The sequence below is a fragment of the Octopus bimaculoides genome, chromosome 23 (genome assembly GCF_046866305.1).
Source record: "Octopus bimaculoides isolate indiv1 chromosome 23, ASM4686630v1, whole genome shotgun sequence".
NCBI lineage: Eukaryota > Metazoa > Mollusca > Cephalopoda > Octopoda > Octopodidae > Octopus > Octopus bimaculoides.
Window position 1 is genome coordinate 22,951,556 of NC_142950.1, and position 12,118 is coordinate 22,963,673.

Here is a 12,118-nt window from a genome sequence, read left to right on the forward strand (position 1 = left end):
ATAATTACATACTATATATATATACATATATATATATACATATATATATATATATATATATACACATATATATATATATACAAACACACAAACATATATGTATATATACATGAACACACACACACACACACACATGAATATATACAAACATGTATGTATACATACATGCATACACACATACATAAGAGATATAAAGAGAAGCGAAGTAGAAATGAAAAATGAAAGAAGCAAAGAAGAATGTACAGAACAAAACAGAGGGAGAGAAAAGGAAAGAGAGAAAATATCCTGAACAGCTTTTTTATCGCGGCGGACCCACCCTATGAACTGCGTTACATCATTTTACAGAGTTATCTCCCTTATGTTAAACTCTTTTTTGCCGACACATTTCATACGATACGGTTGATTATACAAGCGCAGGCAAATCTGTGTGACTAATAAGCTCATTTTGCGACTGCATGGTTCTAGGTTCGATCCTAGAACGCAGAACAGCCTTAGGTTGACCAATACCTTGTGAGTAGCATTTGGCAAACATCAACTGAGCAGAAGCCTATTACGTGTGTGTGTGTGCAATTTTTTGGATCATCCTTTTTTAGTAGATGCTCAAATGCCCACAAAACCAAATCCCATTTCTCGATTAAGGGGCAGCTTTGTTTCTAACCATAAGCTGCTTATGAGCAGATTAATGACAACATCCATACCAATTCTTCAGGTCTGCATGCATCCATCGTCTTCCTATTGCTACAGGGGTTTATATACACCTTCTCCTCGGTTTACAGTCTATGCGACTTACAACCACAAAAACTAAGGAAATAGATAAATAAAAAATCGATTTTCAGACGTTGGGCAGCTGCGGATATGATAACTATGGCAGCATCTGGCAATGCAGGCCTCCCTCAGACCCAGGCATCCACTACCTGCCATTGTCTCTCACTCAGTCTCTTTCAAGCATCAGTTGCGTTTGAATGTAAATAGTGTTGAAAAATATAAATCCGACATATGACCTGTCAGTCGGAACAGAACTCAGTCATAAGTCAAGAAGGTGCATTATTATTATCCACTTTTCTATGCTTCCATTGGTCAGATGGCGTTTATTAAAGCAGATTTTTTTATCCTCTCACCAATTCTCACTGGTTTCCAAGTATGGTAATATTTTCCCATGACTGCATTAGCACTCTGGGCAAAATTGACAATTGACTAGTCTCTTAACTCCTCTGGGAGTCATTGGGGCGCCACAACCATGCAGCATGTCTAGGGTGAGATGCCTGGAAGAACCCATCCCTCTCAAGGCTAAATTCATTTCTACTGCTTAGAGGACTAGAGCAACGTGAAATGAAGTGTTTTGCTCAAGAACACAATGGATCACCCGATTTGAACTCAGAACATAGCGGCAGACGAAATACCGCTAAGCATTTCGACCGGTGTGCTAACGATTCTGCCAGCTCACCGCCTTAGTGAGAATGTGTGTGTGTGTGCATGTATGCGTGTGTGTGTGTGTGTGTGTGTGTGTGCATGTGTATATGTGCATGAAAGACACAGAGACAAGTAAGAAAGTGTGTGGAAGACAGTGAGAGTGTGTACGAGAAAGGAAGAGATCTTGTGAGACAGAGAGTGAAAGAAATGAAAAGACAATACATGGAGTTAGGAAGAGAGAGAGAGAGAGAGAAAGAAAAAGGCAGATAGTTGATAGTAAGACACAGAGAGACACAGAGATATACTGTTTGTATAATCATCACATAACGTCCATATTCGATGCTGGAATGAATTAGGTGATTCAGCAAGAGCTGACAAGCCAGAGGAGACTGTGTTGGGTGTCAATGTTTATTTTGATACACTTCCTACAGCTTGATGCCCTTCCTAGTGCCAACCACTTTACAGAGTGGACTGGGTGCTTTTTGCATAGTACTGGCACCAGCGAGGCCACCAAATAACTTGCAAAACAAGACCCCTGATAGAATGGGGGTTGAGTATTGAGATGGTGGCTCTATGCAAGGGTTTATGAGAGGTTAGAGTATGATAAAGGGACAGGACCAGGTAGTTTGCTGTACATGAGATACATAGAAAAAGGAGAAAGAATGGTAGTGATATGCAAAAATGTGAGAGGGACAGAGATAGACATTAAATTAATGAAAGTGCAAGAGAAAAAGTTGCATATATACAAGAACACATGAGAAAGGTCCATAAACTAACTTACTTTTCTCTGTATTGGTGTTGGGATTTTGTATCCTTTGTGTAAGATCCCTTTGAAGACAGGCTGGGACAGACCTGAAAAATAAGGAAATAACATTCAGCCATTAATTAAATGGTGATGGTGGTATATAGCATACAGTGCAATAGAGACGGTACTACAGAAGTTGGTGAGGAACTGAGCTGGATTACATGCAGTATTTTACTTAAGTACCTCATATTTCTACTGTGTGGTGTGTGAGCAAGTCTGTATGTGGTCACTGAATTTGCAAGAAGTAGCAGCCAAGATCTTCTAATAACACCCAACCCATTAAATCAGAGTTCCGCAAACTGCATTCCATGGAAAAACACACACACACACACACATACGTTCGATGGGCTTCTTTCAATTCCTAGACCACCCAGTCTAGGAATTGAAACCATAATCTCACAATCATAACTGCAACTCTCTAATGACTAGGCCACACGCCCTCACTAGTGGGCTTCTTTCAGTTTGTCTACCAAATCCAACCGACAAGGTTTTGGCTGACCTGGGGTTATAGCAGAAGACACTTGCCCAAGGTGCAATGGAATGGGACCGAACCCGAAACTGTGTGGTTTGGAAGTAAACTTCCTAACCACATGGCCAAGCCTGCACCTTGCCACTAACTTTCCACAAATGATGAGATTTCGGTGCCAAACTCGAAATAAAATTCAAGCATTTTAAGAAAAGCAACCTGAGACAGTTACTGTTGAAACAGTTCACTTACCCATGCTTTGGAAACCACCAGATTTCTTCTTTTTGCGGTTTTTGTTCCTGAATTAATTTCCGTGCTTCAGAACTTTCCTCCTCCATGGTGAGTTCTTCACCATCATACATGTCTTCAACATCAATTACTGGTTTCTGAGGTGAAAAAAGAAAAAGAAAGGATGAAAGAGAGATTCTCCTGGATATGAAGCCAGTCTACTTTAACTCCTTTGTTACTATATTTCTGTCAAAACACACTGCTTTTGATCCAATTAATTTTGAAAATAATGAAGAATTTAAAAACCTTGCCGTTATTAAAATGGTGTTTGAAGCACAGATTAACATGGAATTTTAATGGAAAGTCTTAATTTAGGTAACTTTAAAACAAAGAGTTTGTGTCATAGAACCAGGAGCAGTCTTTGGCAAGTTGGTATCAAAAGTATTAGGCATGATCCACCATAGGAAGGATCTATTACACTAAAAGACCAGGTGAACTTAACCAGAGCCAGATTTATAGGTGGGGCAAGGGGGAAATTTCCCTGCCCCCCCCCCCTACTATGAGAGGTACAATGGAGCACTCAATAAAGAAAGGCCCCTACCTCCCAGCAATCTTGCATAAAAAGGCTCTTTTTCAATACACAAACATATCTTAACTTCTCAAAAAAATGTAATGGATTCTCTTTTATGATAGATAACCATAGATTTTTCCATATTAGTGACATCAATTTATTCAATTAAAAGACAGCCCCAAGAGCAACCACATTTTACTTGGGAATTGTAGCTGCTATTCAGACTAAAACAGAGAAAAGGAAAACAACAAAAAATTCCTGAAAATGTGTATGTGTCACCATCATTTAACATCTGATTTCCATGCTGGCATGAGTTGGATGGTTAAACCATCCAAAATTGATAAGCTAGGGGGTTGCACCAGGTTCCAATCTGATTTGGCACGGTTTCCACGGCTGGGTTCCCTTCTTAATGTCAAACACTCCAAGAGTGTGGTGGGTGTTTTTTATGTGCCACCAGCACAGGTGCCATCGACCCGACACCAGTATCAGCCACGACTACGGTCTCACTTGGCTTGATAGGTCAACACAAGCATGGTATATCGCCAAAGGTCTTGGTCACCCGTCACTGCCTCCGTGTGGTCCAACACTTGAACGGTGCTGTTTACATGCCACTAGCATGGGTGCCAGTCAGACAGCACTGGCAACGGTCACAACTATGATTTCATTCACTCAGTTCAACAGGTCTTCACAAGCACAGTATACTGCCCAACGATTCAAGGGTGCTTTTAACGGGCCAGTTATGCGACACTGGCATTGTTCACAACTATGATCACACTTGGCTTGACAGATCTTTTCAAGCACAATATATCTCCAAAGGTCTTGGTTGCTTATCATTGCCTCTGTGAGGTCCAACATTCGAAGTTCCTGCTTCACCACCTTGTCCCATATCTTCCTGGGTCTACCTCTACCACAGGTTCCCTCCACCATTAGATTGCAACACTTCTTCACACAGCTGTCCTCATCCATATGTATCACATGACCATACTAGCACAGTTGCCTCTCTTGCACACCACATCTGATACACCTTATGTCCAACTTTTCTCTCAGGACACTTACACACTGTTGTGCATGCACACTGACATTACACATCCATTAGCGCATACTAGCTGCATTTCTTAGAAGCCTACGCATGTCCTCAGCAGTCATGGCCCATGTTTCACTGCCGTGTAACATGGCTGTTCGCACACAGGCATCATACAGTCTACCTTTCACTCTCTGAACTTAGCCCAGCCTATTCTTATTCTAGCAGCTATGATTTCAGAGCATCCACCCCTGCTACTGACTTGGTCATCAAGCTAACGGAAGCTATCAACTACTTCTAGTTTTCCTCTCTGGCATGTGATGGAATCTATTTTCTGTACATTTTTGGTGTTTATTGTACCTGCACACCTTCCACACACAAAAACTATCCTCCCTGTTAACCTTCCTCTGATATTGCTGCACCTCTTTTGTGTTCATGGTTTACACTGGGTGCATCTTGTGGAGTTTCTACCTATGCCTTTTCTACAGATCAAGCAGAGTCACCTACCTGAAAGGATTTGTGATTTGTCTACCTTCCTACTTACTAAGACTTTGGTTTTAGCTAAGTTAACTTTAAGACCCTTTGATTCTAGACCTTGCTTCCACACCTGAAACTTCTCTAGTTCTGGCAGTGATTCAGCTATAAGAACAAGGTTATCAGCATAGAGAAGCTCCCAGGGGCAGCCTGTCTTTTAAATTCCTGTTATTGCCTGGAGGACTATGATGAACAAGAGGCTGAGGACTAATCCTTGGTGAACCCCTACTTATACCCTGAATTCTTCGTTGCCAGCCTTCACCTTACTGACAGCATCCTTGTACATGGCTTGTACAGCTCTCACCAACCACTCATCTATCTCTAGTTTCGGCATTGACCACCAGATAAGGGATTAGAGGACCCTGTCAAAAGCTTTCTCCGTGTCAACAAAAGTCAAGTACAGAGGTTTATCTTTGGCTAGGTATTTCTCCCACAACTGTCTTACCAGAAATATAACATCAGTGGTGCTTCTCCCTGGCACAAACCCAAACCACATCTCATCTAAACTAAACTCAGGGATGGGAGACAGCATTTTGCATCTGAAATGGAAGCTCATGTATACATTTAAACATACAAATAGGCTTCAACTTGCATACACTTCACCGTCATTTTCTTCGCTTGACAATCACTATGTTTACCGGAAGATAGACACTATATAGGGAAGGAAGGGAAGTGGGGGTTAGAGCATTCCGTATATATAACCATTAGAGGTGTTAGGAGAAAAGCTTGTGTGTATGTATATTGTAGCTGCTTTTCTGACTAGACAACAGAAAAAGGAAACAACAAAACACTCCTGAAAATGCATTTGTGAGACTGTGTCTTTATACATAAAGACTGAGATAAGGAGATTGATAGAAGGAAGTTGTCTCAAGTTCAAATTTCTTTCAACACATTACTAAGCAATGACCTTGGCTTGACCACTTGCAACTAAAGGTACACACATACACACACCGAGTACACATATTGCCACTTCTAAACTTCATTATTTCAGTGAGGCATTGAAAACTTTAATATTATTTCACAAAAGAACAAATAAAAAATATGTTCCCGAAGTTAAATTTAGTTTTAATTATAGAATCACATCTCTCAACAGCTAGAAGCATTTTTTCTATAGTGTGTGTCATTTTGTTAAACACTTGAAATTACTATAGAGGAGTGGGGCAAAATGAGTAATTTCTGATCTTTTATTTTCTTTCTATTTGTTTGAAGTTGTTATATTGCAATACTTGCAATATGACGATTACAGGCTTTGGGAGTAAAAATTGGTCAGCATAATTGTTGTTGTTTACTCGATGTGTTCTTACTTCGCAGTACAGTTTTAAGTTGTGATAAGAGAAAGATTTGGCTGTTATTTCTAGGAAATCGAACGACCAGGACGTATACGCTCATTGGTTCGCGCATATGTTTAGTAACAACTGATAAGCATACGTGATTCAGTTTCAAATAGTCTGCAAACTTCGCTTAAACTATGATTACTACGAATAAAAAAAAATGGTATAAATATCATTACGTTGTTGCTGAAACTAATATAAATAACAGTTAATTCTTTTTCAAGTCCTATACTGCCGTCCGGAAAGACACATCAAATAATATGGCTCTACATATACTGGCTGACGAAAAATCGGTAGAGTCACGTATGGAACGCCTTTATTTGTAGATTTGTTGGGTGAGGACTTACCTGTCTAAACATCAACCAAAGTTAGGGCAGAACAAGTTTTTTCTTAGATTTGAACAATTTATCATTAAGAATGACAAATCAAAAGTAAATGTTTGATACGGAAACCATCTTAAATAAAATGTTTTACTTACCGAATCTTTTTCTTCTTCTTTAACATGTTTCTTTTTAAGTTTTCGCCCCATGATGGGAAATCAAAATTGATACTGACAAAACACGTGTGCTAACCGGAAACGGTGTCACTACCAGATTATATTCCGTTGTTAAATTATTTCCGTGAGAAACACATTTCATTGGTGACTGTAGTTTGCAGGCGTGTAATTATTTTAATTCTCCTTCAATGCTCATGTTTTGGTAAAAAGTATTGTACGTCATAACCATATTTCACCTCAAGAGATGTTGTACCTAGTCAAAAGCAATTGCTATTTTACTTGGTTCTGCACGAGGTAATGTAAAGTTACCCCCAGTTCTGGTATTGAGCTCAGAATAAAGAATCTTCGACCTAGATATTGTAGAGAAAAACATCTGGGGCAATATTCTGTCTCAAGATATCTCTTGGAATAAAGTGAGCTATATGAGTAATGGAGGGGTTTGATTATAGCGTTAAAGCCACCTTGTCACGATACCAACTTTAGCCAGAATTAATTCATCAAAATATGATGAATTAATTCTACAAACGAATAACTTTTCAATAATTTCTATCTGTCTGACAGCACGTATGTATGTGCATGTACGTATAAGAATGAATGTATATATCTTCTCTTCAATGTTCATGTATGTATCTATATTCTTCTATTTTTAATTATTTGGAGTCTTCCAGTTAGGAGGGAGATGGTTTCTAACAAAAATATAAATCTTTATTGTTGGAATGTAGATAAGAATTAATTCACATTTGTGTGTCATCTTCAATAGAATTTCTTAATTTGTTTTACATGTTTATTTTAGCAAACGTTTTAATTGCCAGAGTATGCATTTAAGATATGGTATGGTAGGGTATTAGGATATTTTAAATGTGGAGGGTGGTCTATGTAGAAGAAGTGGCTAAAGGGGTCGATGTGGAAGGAGAAGTGACTAAAGGGGATCAATGGACGAAAAAGTTTGGTGACCCCCTGGTTTAGACATTAGATATCTAATCACAAAACCAAGTGTACTGATTATTTTTGGTATAAATGGGAATTTATAATCTGGATATAGAAAGTGAAGGTAAATTACCCTGGTTCTCTTTGATTTTTTTGAAGAGACATTCACTTCAGCAGAACAGCTGATATTTATGTCAGTGTAACGGATTTGAAACCAAATTGCTGAATTACCAAGTAAGAATCATGGCTTAGCCATATGATCATTTCATGTGATCAGCCAATGAACTGACCAATCAGCATTGAGCTATCATATGATGCAACCTCCTAGAACCCTTCTAACAAGGCTTATAAATAGACAAATTTTTGGCGCTAAAACTACAGAATGTCAGAGGCCACTGCTACAAAAACAGCATTCTTATTTTCATTTTCATTTTCATTTTTCAGCTGGAGCAAAAACAGCTTGCCAGTAGTTGTTTTAACAACTACTTATTCAACTGAGAAGTCGGCAACCACAGATTTGCAGTCTTGAATTTAATATTTTCCTCCAATTGTGGCAGTATAATCATGGAGCTATACTAATCAGCTCATGTGTCATTACTGCAGAGTTTATTCATTCTCATGTGCATAAATTACACTCTGTAACAATTTTTTTTTTTTTTTTTTTTTGTCTTTGGTCAATAAGTGTAATTTCCTATTTGCTCCTGCCTAGAAATCACTACTATTCCCTTCAAACTTTGGTTTGTGACCTGGACATTAATGTTTTGAAACTGTCTTATTTTCCATTACATTTCAGAGATTCAGTGCTGAGTAGCTGAAGCAGAAATATCGTTACAGCAAATATTCTGCTCAATACCACAGATTTGCTGGTCAGTTGCTTGACCTTAACCACTTAGGCATGTCCTTTAGTGGCTGACAATATGTGCATCTCTGATCATGAGTAAGAGTAGTGGGGGAGCATCACAGTCATATGTTGAGAGAGATTCTTTTGGGGTTTGAATAAATGTAACAAAAGCAAAGTTTGAAGGAAATATTAGCCATGTTATAGAAGACACTTGTGTTACACAGTGTTATTGTTTGTGTTCATCATTCAAAGACCAACACGAAAAATACCATGTTCAGTGAATAAAACTTTTATTAATTGTTCATGAGGTGTTGTTCATCATTTGCATGCAACCAGTAACCCAACACAGCCACACGGTGAAATACAAACCCATATACAGTATATACATTTTTTTGTCTGTCCCAAGCACCTGTTTCTGGTCTGTTGTGTTTGTACTTGATAGAATTTTTTGTGGTAACATCCTGCCAGTACTCTTTGTGTTGATATGTATGTATCCAATAACCGAAGTGTTGTTTATATTTTTCCTGGATAGCACTGAATATTGTTTTAGAAACAACATTATTTTGTTATGGCAGGAGTTCCACAATGACATTCTTGGGCAGTTGCTGATTAGACATGTTATGTTCTCCACAGGATAGTGACATAACACCATGTAACACAATTTTCATCCTTGGGTAGCAACTGCTATTTCCTACTTGCTTACCCTTAGAAACTATGAAAAAGGGCAAATATTGCCTTCAAACTTTGCTTTTGTACAATATTTATTGAAACCCCAAAGACTCCCTCACTACCCTTGCACATGATCAGAGATGCACAAACTGTCAGCCACTAAAGGACATACTCAAGGGGGCTAATGTCAAGCAACTAACCAGCAAATCTGTGGTATTGAGCAGAATATTTGCTATAATAATATTTCTGCTTCAGTGGAAGCGCAATGGCCCAGTGGTTAGGGCAGTGGACTCGCGGTCATAGGATCGCAGTTTCGATTCCCAGACAGGGCGTTGTGAGTGTTTATTGAGCAAAAACACCTAAAGCTCCACGAGGCTCTGGCAGGGGATGGTGGCGAACCCTGCTGTACTCTTTCACCACAACTTTCTCTCACTCTTTCTTCCTGTTTCTGTTGTGCCTGTAATTCAAAGGGTCAGCCTTGTCACACTGTGTCACGCTGAATATCCCCGAGAACTACGTTAAGGGTACACGTGTCTGTGGAGTGCTCAGCCACTTGCACGCTAATTTCACGAGCAGGCTGTTCCGTTGATCAGATCAACAGGAACCCTCGAGGTCGTAAGCGACAGACTCCCAACAACAACATTTCTGCTTCAGCAATTCAGCACTGAATCTGTCTTGTGAGTGGATTTGGTTGATGGAAACTGAAAGAAGCCTGTCGTATGTATGTATATATATATATATATATATATATATATATATATATATATATATATGTATGTATATATTTATGTGTGTGTGTATTTATGTTGGTGTGTTTATGTCCCCATAACTTAGTGGTTCAGCAAAGAGAGACTGATAAAATAAGTACTAAGCTTACAAAGTGAAAGTCCTGGGGTCGATTTCATCAACTAAAAAATCCTTTAAGGTAGTGCTCCAGCATGGCTGCAATCAAATGACTGAAACAAGTAAAAGAATAAAAGAAAGGAATATGTGTGAGTGTGTGTATGTGTGTATATATGTACATGTATGTATGTACAGACACACACACATTCTCATCTTTATATATATATATATATATATATATATATCTCATATTTTTCTGGATGAAGATACTTCTTCCATTTAGGGCATTATTCCCTAGGTTTCCAAGTTTTTAATCATACTCTATTTAAGGGATTCCTTTTATTTCTGTATGAAATTGACTCTTCCAATGGTCATTATGTGTGTGTGTGTGTGTTTCTGTGTTTGTCCCCCACCTCTACTTGGCAACTGGTGTCGGTGTGTTTACACCCCTGTAACTTGGCAGTTCAGCAAAAAAAAAAAAATGATAGGATAAGTACCTGGTTTAAAAAAAGTAAGTACTTATGTTCAATCATGCAACTAAAATTCTTCAAGGCAGTGCCCCAGCATGGCCACAGTCGAATGACTGAAGCAAGTATAAAAATAAAAGAATAAATATATTTTTGACACTGAAAAAATTTTTTTAAATATTTTATCCTTAATTATATTTATGTGTATATATATGTGTGTGTGTATCTATAAATGTATATGTGTGTGTGTGTGTGTCTATAAATATGTATATGTGTGTGTGTGTATGACTGACTGTCTATCTCTCTCTATATATATATATATATTATTGGAAACAAGTTAAAACAATTGTGTGGAGAGCGACAGTGAAATAGTTTGACCTGAATTATCTTCCCCTGAATTTTGTGACGACATAACATCTTTGAAGTGAACGTTCAGTGTTTGGTCCGTCATCTCTCAAAATAGTGTGGTGGAAGCAAACCAGCCAAGTTTGGATTGCTTTTTTTTATTCTTTTTTACGGGGGAATATCCCCTAAAGCAACAACAACAACACAAAAACAATTTGATTTCTGCTGTTTTCACAAGGAACAACTTTATTCTTCATTCCTCACACCTAAACACCATTATTCCCTGCCACACAGTCTTTTGGGTCGTCATCGTCGTTAATGTTGTCATAGCTGCTTCATTTTATTTGTTTTTTCCTTTTTAAATTATTTATCTTGTTCTCCCATAAGGTACATTAAGAGTTTTCAGTTTATTTCTATTATTACTTCCCGCTGTTTCTCTTGTCTATCTATGTGTTCTGCTTGTGTATTTAAATCTCTCTCTGTCTCTGTTTATCCATCTTTATCTGTCTACCTTCTTTTCCTCATCTTTCTCTATTTTCTCTCTCTATTTATCTATCTATCTTCTCTATTTTATCTCTCTTCTCTGTCTATCTATCTATCTATCTTCTCTGTCTATCTATCTATCTATCTATCTATCTATCTTCTCTGTCTGTCTGTCTATCTATCTATCTATCTATCTATCTATCTATCTATCTATGTCTATATTTTGTATCTTTCTTTCCCTTTCTGTATCTCTCTTTCTCTACTATCTGTCTATATCTAAATCTGCATTTGTCTACCTCTATGTAACTATTTGTCTGTCTCTCTGTAAATTGATCTCTTTGTCTCTCTCTCTAAACATCGCAATTTGTTGAAAATAGTTTCTTGATTGTGCTAAAGGTTCCAGTCCTCGTTCACACGTTAATTTACATCATTTATTTCTTTTGAACTCTCTACATATACATACATGCACATCACACACACACATAACCTTATATATATGTATATATATGCACGTGTATATATAACTTAACATATATATTTCCTGGAAATTGATTCTAATCCCCCCCATTCCCACTACTATCATCAACAACAGCAACGTTGTTTATCAATTCCATTTACTAAATACCTGGACATGTGTTTCCAATGTCGCCCCGTGGGAACGACATGTCTTTCGTTCGTGTG

The 12,118-nt window shown here is 38.0% G+C and overlaps 2 protein-coding genes across 4 annotated transcripts in view; one reads left to right on the forward strand and one right to left on the reverse strand.

The window, feature by feature from the left end:
* LOC106879238 (ATP-dependent RNA helicase DDX54) overlaps positions 1-6,935 on the reverse strand; it is a 40,553-nt gene extending 33,618 nt beyond the window's left edge. For both annotated transcript variants that reach the window (XM_052976083.2, XM_089340088.1), the window contains exons 1-3: positions 6,845-6,935; positions 2,934-3,067; positions 2,192-2,262 (exon numbers count right to left, since the gene is read on the reverse strand). In XM_052976083.2, coding sequence (XP_052832043.2) covers positions 2,192-2,262; positions 2,934-2,937 — 75 coding nt within the window. In that variant the 5' untranslated portion in view covers positions 2,938-3,067; positions 6,845-6,935. The remainder of the gene's footprint in view (positions 1-2,191; positions 2,263-2,933; positions 3,068-6,844) is intronic.
* Positions 6,936-10,966: 4,031 nt separating this feature from the next.
* LOC106879186 (mRNA-capping enzyme) overlaps positions 10,967-12,118 on the forward strand; it is a 46,936-nt gene continuing 45,784 nt past the window's right edge. The window contains exon 1 of one of the 2 annotated variants that reach the window (XM_052976085.2): positions 10,967-11,095. The gene's annotated coding sequence lies outside the window, so the exon portion shown is untranslated. Of the gene's footprint in view, positions 11,342-12,118 lie in introns of both variants that reach the window. The other variant, XM_014928634.3, reaches the window with a different exon arrangement.